At 39.8% G+C, this 12,334-nt stretch overlaps 1 protein-coding gene across 1 annotated transcript; it reads left to right on the plus strand.

Annotated features, from left to right (window-relative positions):
• The first annotated feature begins 844 nt into the window (after positions 1–844).
• wdr46 (WD repeat domain 46) lies at positions 845–11,619 on the plus strand. Its single transcript, XM_078255301.1, has 14 exons — positions 845–929; positions 1,207–1,380; positions 3,560–3,640; positions 3,739–3,851; positions 3,982–4,069; positions 4,456–4,517; positions 5,071–5,175; positions 5,311–5,461; positions 6,050–6,285; positions 7,696–7,849; positions 8,317–8,464; positions 10,520–10,710; positions 10,852–10,965; positions 11,073–11,619. Exons 1-14 carry the CDS (start codon positions 873–875, stop codon positions 11,190–11,192), a joined length of 1,794 nt encoding a protein of 597 aa, XP_078111427.1. The 5' UTR covers positions 845–872; the 3' UTR covers positions 11,193–11,619.
• The last annotated feature ends 715 nt before the right edge of the window (positions 11,620–12,334 follow it).

Consider the following 12,334-nt stretch of genomic DNA (forward strand, 5'->3'; position numbering starts at 1 on the left):
ACCAGCCTTTTCCAGACACTGGTATGATTTCTCAATATCAGCCACTTCTGCTATCTGTCGGTGGTACATGCCATACAGGGGCTTGTTGCCAGGATCTTAGTTGTTTCATCCTGGATAGTGGCTCTCAGTGTCTCAGGGTAGCCAGCTGACTTATGATCATCTCTCTCAGCTGCCTGTGGCCAGGATAGCTCAGTTGGTAGAGCAGGCGCACGTATATAGAGGTTTATACCTTAACACAGAGGATTCAGGGTTCAAGTCCAGCCTGTGATGATTTCCTGCATGTTTTCCCCCTCTCTCTCCCCTTTCATAGCTGTCCTATCCATTAAAGGTGGAAATCCCCAAAATAAATCTAAAGTCTTAATAAAGTCTTTTTATTGGTACCTAACCACAAATTGTAGAGGGTGGGGTGATGACATCCCCCCGCTGACCTTGCGTCCTGGCTCCCCCTTGCCGTAGCATCTTTGTTGTGCATCTTCAATCTAGTTGTGATATCAGTTTGCGACTGCGGATGTTAGAATACTGAGCTAGTAGTTGTTTCTTGGTTAGCTTAGATGTTGGATTTCGAAGTATCCATTGGTCACACATTCTCTTCATGTAACCCCTTTCCCTATATGAAAAAAGCTATAGTCAACCACTGAGATTGTTTTGTCAAAATCATAGACTGTAAACGCAGTCTATGGTCATAAATACTATTTCCAAGATCAACAAACAAACTATTAAATAACTATGAAGGCAGAAGAATATCATACATTTATAATGTTGTTTTTAAGTAATATGTTCGGGATTTGATCAAAATAAAAACTCAATGTTTAACCGGAAGTGACGTGATCAGAAGTGATCGACACAGGAACTGAAAAACGTATACAACAAAAATGGCGTCTCCCGGCGAGGCAGCGGTGGGTGATACACACGTGGGTGAAAAGAAGAAGGTAACTAAGAATAAATCATTAGTAAGAGAGTCTAACTTCTAATATCATCAGCTAAGAAAGACTAGATCGGTGCTTTTCAAACACACACAACGTACGTGGCATTAGCTTTGCTAGCATCGGGCAGCTAACGCAAGTAGCGCGTGTGTAACGTTAGTGTACGGGGTCCTGGAGGAGGCGAGCTGACTCCCGTTTCTGGGCACAAATAAAATACATTAGGCTTTGTATTGTTCTAAAAGTCGCTACTGCTAACCTGCTGCCGTTTGCTCCTCTTTAATAGCCCACATCTCGTTACTGGGAGGAGCCGCAGGAGGATGGGAAAAATGAAAACAAAGTGGTTAAAGACGGAGAACAGACTGAACAGTCTTTGGAAAAGAAGACGCGACAGACACAAAAAGCAAAGAAAAGGAAGCAAGAAGAGGATCAAGGAGATGGAAATAAGTTTATATCAGGGGTAAGAGAATGGAAGTGATTGTTGTGTCACTGTCATTCAGTGAAGTGCGAAATATATATACAGAATATCACAATATTTATTTTTGATTCTGATTAAGCTACATAAAACTTTATTTATCCCGAGGAAAATTGCTCTGCAGCAGTTGCAGTACAACGTAGGAAAGGCTCGGGTATAAGATAACAATAAGGTGGAAATCCAAAATATACTGTATATAATGCCAAAAAACAGGTTAACTGTGGATCATCAAATATAAACTAGATAACAGTAAGGGTAATTCTACATGGGTTGCATATAGATGTTTATGTACAAATCTGAAGTACAGGTAAGAGTGTCTGCTTAATAAAAGGTATAGGTTATATAGTTATATTTATCTGGAGGAGGAATATTTCAAGGGCTAACAATTCATGACATTTACAGTTTGATAAAATACTTTGCAACTCCTTAAAAGTTTTCCCTTTTTGTTTTTACTTAAGTGGCTTTAAGATTGTAAAAAGTGTGTGTGTGTATATATATATATATATACACACACACACACACACACAGTGGGGAGAACAAGTATTCGATACACTGCCGATTTTGCAGGTTTTCCCACTTACAAAGCATGTAGAAGTCTGTAATTTTTATCATAGGTACTGTTCAACTGTGAGTGATGGAATCTAAAACAAAAATCCAGAAAAACACATTGTATGATTTTTAAGTAATTAATTAGCATTTTATTGCATGACATAAGTATTTGATACATCAGAAAAGCAGAACTTAATATTTGGTACAGAAACCTTTGTTTGCAATTACAGAGATCATACGTTTCCTGTAGTTCATGACAAGGTTTGCACACACTGCAGCAGGGATTTTGGTCCACTCCTCCATACAGACCTTCTCCAGATCCTTCAGGTTTCAGGGCAAGATCTCGCGGTACATGGCCCCATCCATCCTCCCCTCAATACGGTGCAGTCGTCCTGTCCCCTTTGCAGAAAAGCATCCCCAAAGAATGATGTTTCCACCTCCATGCTTCACGGTTGGGATGGTGTTCTTGGGGTTGTACTCATCCTTCTTCTTCCTCCAAACACGGCGAGTGGAGTTTAGACCAAAAAGCTCTATTTTTGTCTCATCAGACCACATGACCTTCTCCCATTCCTCCTCTGGATCATCCAGATGGTCATTGGCAAACTTCAGACGGGCCTGGACATGCGCTGGCTGGAGCAGGGGGACCTTGCGTGCGCTGCAGGATTTTAATCCATGGCGGCGTAGTGTGTTACTAATGGTTTTCTTTGAGGTTGTGGTCCCAGCTCTCTTCAGGTTATTGACCAGGTCCTGCCGTGTAGTTCTGGGCTGATCCCTCACCTTCCTCATGATCAATGATTCCCCACGTGGTGAGATCTTGCATGGAGCCCAAGACTGAGGGAGATTGACCGTCATCTTGAACTTCTTCCATTTTCTAATAATTGCGCCAACAGTTGTTGCCTTCTCACCAAGCTGCTTGCCTATTGTCCTGTAGCCCATCCCAGCCTTGTGCAGGTCTACAATTTTATCCCTGATGTCCTTACACAGCTCTCTGGTCTTGGCCATTGTGGAGAGGTTGGAGTCTGTTTGAGTGTGTGGACAGGTGTCTTTTGTACAGGTAACAAGTTCAAACAGGTGCAGTTAATACAGGTAATGAGTGGAGAACAGGAGGGCTTCTTCAAGAAAAACTAACAGGTCTGTGAGAGCCGGAATTCTTACTGGTTGGTAGGTGATCAAATGCTTATGTCATGCAATAAAATGCAAATTAATTATTTAAAAATCATACAATGTGATTTTCTGGATTTTTGTTGAATATGTAGAATTTGTTGTCTAGCAATCAGAGACTCGAAGGCAATAGCATTTAATTTGTATTTTGGAAGGTAAGCTCCTTCAGCAACTACTCTAAATATTGCTGTCAGCAGAGATTGATTGATAGAGATCTCAAACACCTCTGAGAGAGTTTTGAATACATCACCCCAGTATTTACAAAGTAAGAATGATTTTTAAGCGATACCACAATCTTGCATTATCCCAGAATCCAAACAATATCTATTTTCACACTCCTAGTATTGGTATTATATTAATCTATCTCCCAGCTCTACATTCATTTACCTATATTTTAATGTTTCACAAAGAAAATCTAGTGTATGTCTTCTGATTATTGTTCATACTCCCTCAGAAATCTGACCCTTTCCCTGGGCCTGCTCCTATTCCAGAAGACAGGTTGCAGAAGTTCAAGAGGAGAGATAAAACTAAAAAGGTAAGCACCCTAATGTCGCCATTTCAATTTCTAGTAAATAAGTGAAGTTATGTGTTGCCACCAGCTAACATCTCATTCCTTTGTTCTTCTTGTCCTAGCCTCGCCGCCAACATTACAAGCTGAAAGACACGATTGCTCGCTCAGAAGAAGCTTCAGAAATGGCCCAGAAACAAGCTGCTCGGTTTGACCTCCTACTCCCAGAGGATGCAGGGTAATTTGTTCTAAAAGTTGGCAGGCTGCTTTGTGTCAGTGTATGATGTGACGAATATTAAATGACGAAAAATGTCCCTTTCAGCCATTGCTTAAAATCCTGTTTTTGACATGTTTTCCTCTAATCTAAGATTTCTAGAAGGAGATGAAGATGAGGACACGTGTACAATCTCTCAGGAAGATATTGCAGATGTTGTGGATATAACATCTGCGGCAAAGGTGGGATACTAGTGTAGATGTTGGAAGATTTCACTTCTGATATGCAGGGCTACTTAAAATGTTGATTTACAGCAATTGCCCATTATAAAGTATGAATTTGTTTTAATAGTATGGCTGGGAACACCATGCAGTACACAGCTTTGGTTGTTTCCCACCTAATTTATTAACTTATTAGTAGATAATTTGTATGGGCATAACTTGATAAATCCAGGGTGTTTTTAAATGTTTTAATAAAAAAATAAAAAAACATAATTGTGGAAAGCAAGTTTGTTTATTTTATGTATTTCACAAGCACTTTTATAAATACATTGCCAGGTTTGATGTTGTTCCCCATGTTGCTTGCCTTTTATTAATTAATTTCTTTCTCTGTCCCACTTCCTCCTCAGTATTTTGATCTGAAACTGTCTCAGTTTGGACCATATCGAGTAGATTACAGCAAGACTGGACGGTCAGTATCTCGATCTCTATACTTATACAAATATACAAAGATGGAGTGCAGTGGGTTTCTCAGAGCTTTTTCACTGACAACAACTGCCTGCTGCATCTGAAAATGGTGTTAAAGAGAGCATTGAGACTGAACCCAAACAGTAATGTTGGGAGGTAATGAAAATAATAAAATGCTAAACAATGACATCTATTGCATGTCTGTCCATTCAGGTAGAAGGATTTCTCCTCTGTTCTTCCTAATATGTCCTCTATTTTCTACCCTGTAAAGGGCCTTTTTGGGGGAGTTTTCCATATCCAAATTGAGGGTCTACGGGCAGAGGGAGTCATATGCAGATTGTGAAGTCCCATGAGACAAATTTATCATTTGTGATATTGGGCTATATAAATAGCCTTGACTTGAATTATGCTAAAATGCTCCTTAGCTGGGTAAATTGCAGATGTTAAATTTCTGTGACTTTATCACTACAAGTGAGTCTTTCTACTTTATATAGAAATATTGATTTAAATGTTTGAATTGTGGGCATTTTGTTAACAGTGCGTTTTCTTCACTTCAGTCAACTGCTGCTTGGTGGGAGGAGAGGGCATGTTGCCTGTATAGACTGGCAGTCCAAACAGCTAATGTGTGAGATAAACGTGATGGAGTCTGTCAATGATGTAAAGTAAGTCATCCAACTTAACATTGTGCAGCACTACACAAATCACTTTGTACACTACAATCATGCTTCACCTACCAGCAACTGTTTATTAACGTAATTTCTGTAAATAATCCAAAATCAATTTCTGCCTTTTTTTAGGTGGCTCCATAGTGAGGCCATGTATGCAGTGGCTCAGAAGAAGTGGCTGCATATCTATGACTCCAATGGAATAGAGCTACACTGCATCCGCAAATTCAATGATGTCCTTCGTATGCAGTTCCTCCCCTACCACTTTTTGCTAGCAACAGCGGTGGGTTCATTAAAACTGTATTTACAGGTTTTGGACACTATGTATTGTGAGTTTCTTTTGAATGTATTACTACAATAACAAAAAGTTGTCTTCTGATGGATTCGGAATTTGCCACAAACCCTGATGTTATCCAACATACGCTCAATTAATAGAGGTTTTGGTGAAAACTTTATTTAGTTACATTTTGGCAAATTGTTATAAGTACGACAACTGTCATTGGATAACTTCAATCCGTAAGAAAAATAAGCATCTTTTTCTATGATTTCTAAGCAGATTTATGGACGTTTCTTTGGAATGAATATCCTCGGGAAGTTCAGACGCTAGGGGTTTAAAGTACCTTAATGAGCTGTGTGTGTTGATAAGCGGGACAAACTACAATAACAAAATCAGCATTTACCGGCCCTCTTCATCTCACGCAGCATCTTTGTTTCTCCCACACCACATAGTTTGAAAGCCCTTAATCTAATGTAAAGTAAAAACCGTTAATGTAAAGCAATAATTTTATTTTCCAGATTCTTTAACACCGTCTTTATTTCACCAACTGTAATTGGCTCTGACAAACCTTCCTGTTTTTGCTCTTGTCTTTAGAGTGCTACAAGTTTCCTGCAGTACCTGGATGTGTCGGTGGGAAAGGAGGTGGCAGCCATTTGCACCAAGACTGGCCGGCTTGATGTGATGTGCCAGAACCCTCATAATGCCGTCATCCACCTCGGCCACTCCAACGGCACGGTCACCCTCTGGTCTCCCAACCAGAAAGAAGCCCTTGTCAAGATGCTCTGTCACCAGGGCGGCGTGCGCTCTGTCACTGTAGACAAGACGGGCACGTGAGTCACCTTAAAACTTAACACTTCCTATGTAAGAGAACATGGATATTGGATTTCTTTTAGAGGTATGAAGCTGTGGATAATTATGTAGAGGTGGTTTTCACAGTAGCTCCAGTATAAAAGTCATTCATTTATATTTTATTTCAGTCTTTGAGAGTGTGATATAAGTTATTGCAACCATTGACAAAATCCTTTCTTCAACCCACCGCCTGGGGACAACACATTTTTAAGGATTTAGTTGTATACTTGGCCTTGCATTGCACTTTGAATAATATTTTTATGACGGGACGTTCTTTTTGCAAAAGACAAAAAGATGAGTCTAATCTATCGATACAGTGCATGTTCTTTATTAATGCAGCTTTCCATTGTAATAATTTGTGAATTGTAGTGCTAGTGTCCCCCAGGCCGAACACTGGGTTGTTAAAAGTTAACAATTTGTAAAAGAAATCCATAAATAAATAAAAACTTTATTGTCATGTTGGAATATAGGGCTGCACAATTAATCCAGTCGCGATTACATTGCGATTTAATTAAACATAAAGGTGTGCTGTATGCGTGACACGCTAGTCTCTGTGTGCACTGCGGTCAAACCAGCGGTCGCTCGTATGCCGCTTGAATGCATTTTCGTACATTTAAGTATCAGCATACGGGTGCACTATAATTTGACCACGGAGATGCAAGCGACGACTGGCTTGACCGCAGTCCTGTTTCGGGCTCCTGGAGCGTTGTCGGGAAGCACAAGGGAGACATTCCCTCCAGGGCTGATGCTCTTTCAGGGGTTAACTCACTTTACATCGTCTTTGCTATCTCTTTTTCCTCTCGCCTCACACAGCTGCACTCGTACACTAAGTTACCGCTCACTCTCCTTTCTTAACCACTCACACACTCCCTCAACGCACCTTCCATTCTCACTCTCACTTACGCTACCCTTGTCACAACGTCCACAAAATATATGACCAATCAGTCTCTGTTTAGACTGTAGCCAATGTGTCGTGTATGGTCATGTGAGTATCAGAAGTTTTATTTTATATCTACTTTTACTCTAAGAGGAGGTTGTACAAAGTATATTTTATTTTTTTAACTTAATCACTAGTTATTATAATAGACCCATCTTAAATGTTATTGTTTATAAGGGCATACAAAATGTATTGTTTAAATGAGACTTGTCTCAGTGTTTTTCAGTTTTCAGTGTTTTTCTTATTTATTGTGTTATTTATTTCATTTGTACTGTTAGGCAAAGCAAAGATTTATTAGTAAATAGTAAATACTTTTATCATCGCAATGTGACTTTTTCTCCAAATCGTGCAGCCCTATTGGAATAACCATTACATTGTATGTTGTGAGCAGTAAACTGCAGTTTCTTCAATGTCCACCAGAGAGCAATGTGTTATTATGGTCTCCTCTTGGCAGATATATGGTGACATCTGGTATGGATAAAAAGCTGAAGGTGTATGACATTAGAGCCTTCAAGCCACTCAAGTCCTACTTCCTCCCAGCTGGAGCTTCTTGTTTGTCTCTGAGCCAGAGGGGTCTGCTGTCTGCAGCCACAGGGGACATTGTTCAGGTCATAATCACCACCACACTACACACAACCTGATTTGTCATTGAAAAACGATCTAGTGCACAGGAAGTGATGCATTCCATTCTGTCGCTGGGCCTCAAGTTGGTTATTGCAACACAATATTTTAAGGATACCAAATAGGAAACGGTAGACCTTTTTCACAGCAGATATGTTTGTCTTGTCATAGCAGCAAAAGCATAGGTGAAACACACAGCTGTGCTTTTCTTGCTATTACAGCACAAAATATATGCTGTGAAAAAGGTCTACAGGGACTTCTTCTGACCAATGATAGAATTTTAAAAACAAGCTCAAATGTTGCACGCTGTTGCTAAATTCATTTTTTTTTTATCACAATTAAGTCTCTTTTTTTTCTCCAACTGGAGATACATAGGACACTTCTTTACACATTGATATCCTTTTGCGCTCATATCCCCTAATCTGTGTCTGTGAAAACTGTTGTCTCCCTGCAGGTGTACAGAGATGTGTGGAACACTCCAGTGAGTAAACCCTACATGGCTCACAGAGTTCAAAGAACAATTTGGGGGATGAACTTCTGTCCCTTTGAGGATGTCCTCGGGGTGGGTCACGGAGAGGGTTTCACCAGCATGCTCATACCAGGTCCGACTCCATTTTACATTATACCATTTTTAAAGGGTAACTTCGGTATTTTTCAACCTGGACCCTATTTTCCCATATTTCTGTGTCTAATGGGACCAACCATTTTTGAAATGCACTTCTGCTCTGACAAATGTTTCAACCTTTACCTGTGAGAAGTTTCTCTGTTATTTTACTGATAAAGTGGCATCTGTCAGGCAAAACACCAGTGTTAAATTGAGTGTGTTTTAACCTGCTGCTCCTGCGCATTCTGCAGTGTTTGAAGAGTTTGAGCCAGTTTCTCTGTCGTTGCTCACTGAGGTGGTGCAACACATTAAGCCTGCCAACTGTCCCTTAGACATTGTTCCTGCCAACATAGTGAAGGAGGTCTTTAATAATATTGGGTCAAGTCTACTCACTCTTATTAATTATTGTCTTAGTTTAGGTGGGTGGAAAAAATTGTTTTATACAATTACATGCCTTTTTACAACAGAACTCCAGTCTGTTTCAGATCGCGTTACAGCACTGAGTCAGCACTGTTAAGAGTCCACAATGATATTGCTTTGTCTGTGGATGCCAGGTATCCTGCTGTATTAGTGCTGTTAGACCTCACAGCTGTTATGTTATGTTTTACAGTTGCTACTTCATGTTAAAAACTTTGGATACCTGCTGGTTGCTGTAAAGCGCTATATGAATAAGTGTTGGTTGATTGATTGGTTGAAGTTGTCCCAGTGTTAAGTAAGACCACTGCAGCCGGCAAACAAGCTGCAATGTAACATTAACGGGCAATTGCGCACCTTCAGTTTACGTCCACTGAAAGTGCTTCTTTTGCCACTGACATGCTCAGATTATTATTCTTAGTCTGACAACATTATGGAAAGGATCCCTGCAGAGGTCGACCTTTTGTTAAAGAGTAGGATCCTTTTTGTTTAACATTAAACGGTCTCCACATCGCCAAACCCACCAGACTCCATTTAAATAAAACCAAAAACCTTTAAAAATATTTAAAGTCGACAGAATCAAAATCAAAAGCCGTCTTGGTTCATCTTTCCGCTAAAAAAGTAAAGTACAAAAATATCGTTTAAATGGAGTCTGAGTTTGGCTATGGCGATTTGGGGGCTGTTTCTTTTTTACATAAAAAGGTCTATTATGTAGGGATCCTTTCCATAATGTTGTTAGACACTTATACTAATCTGAGCCTGTCAGTGGCAACAACAGCACTTTTAGTGGACATAAATCATATGGGCATTTGCCCTATATGATTACACGTCTATATATGATTACAATGCTGCCCAGTGAGCAGCTGCCGGTTACAGCATTCTCGCTCAATACTGATCCAATGTCTTATTGTTCTTATTCTTTATTTATAAAGGACAACACAGCTGGCTAATTTTCAACTGTAGTCCTTTGGCCAGATGATTTTAGACCAGAGCAACAGGAAGCAGCAAGACATTAGTACAGGTTAAACTCTACAGATACAGACCGCTAAAACGACAGATAAGCTTTCTCAGTTAGCCATGCAGAGCTGCAGGAAGCAGCAAGACATTAGCACAGTTATATATCAAACAGTATCCACATTTAGTATAAGAAGCCATGCAAGCATCAGAACACAGCCAAGCAACATAGACCTAAGCCATCTTCTAGCACTGTTCAACCATGCAAAGCAGTAACAAGCAATAATGAAAAGATGAGATATAGGCTACATCACTCGTGAGGGATGTGTTAATATAGCACAGGTTAATAAGATGGTAAAATAATTAAAATACAAATTAATTATTCATACATACCCAAGAAATGCAGGGCGAGCTAAATATGATACCGGGCAAGATATCAACTTGGACACAGATGCATGGGAAAATAGGGTCCAGGTTGATAAATACCAGAATTACCCTTTAAAAGTAGACTGATCAATGTTGCTCTAAATAAGACAATAAGGTCAAAATGAACACAAAGGAAACTGGTGGTTCAGCTTAATGTTGTCATGTGTTTTGTTTTGAAAATCATCCATGACTTACTTTTTTTCTGTGCATTAACACGGTTTCCGTCTTTACCTCTGTCTTCCTTTATTTGCATTCACAGGTGCGGGAGAGCCTAACTTCGACGGCCTGGATGCAAATCCATACAGGAGTGCAAAACAGAGGCAGGAGTGGGAGGTTAAAGCCCTGCTGGAGAAGATCCAGCCAGAGCTCATCAGCCTCGACCCCACCGAGCTGGGACAGGTTGACCGCGCCACGTTTGAGCAAAGGCACCAAGACCGGGTCAAAGCTCTGGTCAGTGTCAGGAAGCATCTTATTGGGACACAACAAATTTTATTTTAGGATACAGACCTGTACATTTTGAAATATTGACTCTTGATCATAATATGTGTATTACCATTTACACATATCTAAAAGCATTTTTTGTCTTCCCAGGGCTTTGACCCACTTGCCAAAGAGAAATTCATTCCCAAGTACAAGAAAAAGGGTCGTAGTTCAACTGGCAGTGTCGAAAGGCGCAAGAGACAAGTGGCTCATGAGGACCAGAGGGTAAATAATCCAGAATATAAGATTAAGATCAATGCTGCAACGACATTGTGATCTTTCTGCTATATCTGCAGTGTTTTGGCTCATCTCTTGACTTGTTTACCCCCCAGGATGTAATCAGGAAAACTGCGGCGGACAAAATGAAGATTGAAAAAGAGAGAAAGAAGAGGGAGAAAAAGGAGGCAGTGTTATCTAGCCAGAGATCTGCTCTGGACAGATTCAAAAAATAGAAAAGCAGCCCCCTTTGTGCAGCCCAAAACCCAGTGACATTCTGTGGGAGTGACCTTTGAACTTCATATAAAGGACACATTTTTTGGACACATTACTCCACTGGGGGAAAAAAAGACTGGATTTCTGGATGTAGCTGGCTAATAAAGAGTCATTCTCATGTGTGGCGGATCATCTGTAATCAATATTGAGTGCAGCGAAAGGACAGATCTATTTAATGTCTGTAGCCTGAAGCATTCCTGTCTACATGGGTGAATAATGTGAGGTGCCATGGCTTGTATAATTGTCATCCAGAATTTGTGTTGAGTTGTATTTTTTTTCTACTTATAAACCAACTTTTCACAAATTCTTGAGTGCTTTGGTGGCTGAACTGACTGAGCGTCAAATGTTTTCTTTAAATATGTTCTAAAATAAACAACATAATGCCAAGCCTCGGAATTCAGAGTGTTATTTGAGATCACAGCTGACTGGAAACATTAGGAGTGGGGAAAAAATATATACAGCATAGTATCGCGATATTTCCGTGGCAATACTGTATTGATACACAGATGCCAAGAATCGATCTATTATTATATATGAGTTGGTCAGTTTGTCTGCTTGACAATTTTCAGCAATAAAATTGAAGTGTGGTGAACAAACAGACATTAATCTCTTAAGAGAAAACGGATGTTGACAATGTTTTCTTTTGGGGACATAATTTGAAATTGGGAAAATTTGAAGTTGGAAAAAGGTAATAAATTGCAATATATCGCAGAATATTGCAATGTGTTTAAAATCGCAATAATATCGTATTGTGATGATATTGTATAGTGAGGCCTCTGGTGATTCTCACCCCTAGTAAACATGCTAAAATATTGCTCACACATAGTTAGCACTTTAGTTTACTTGAAGTTTAGGAACTGATATTAGCACGGACTGCCTCCCTCCCAAATTCATCAGCAGGCGTATTTGGGAATGATCTGACCTACGGTCACTAGTAGCGATGACAACAGGAGTAGGGCTGTGTAAAATAATTTTGGTATGGACATAAAATTATATATGTGAGAAATATAGAGGTAAGAGGAAAGTGAAACAGGCAATGAAGATGTGGGGTATTGCTTGAGAAATTACTAACACAAATTATACCAGAACTGAAAAGGTTTCC

The sequence above is a fragment of the Sander vitreus genome, chromosome 7 (assembly GCF_031162955.1).
Source record: "Sander vitreus isolate 19-12246 chromosome 7, sanVit1, whole genome shotgun sequence".
Lineage (NCBI taxonomy): Eukaryota > Metazoa > Chordata > Actinopteri > Perciformes > Percidae > Sander > Sander vitreus.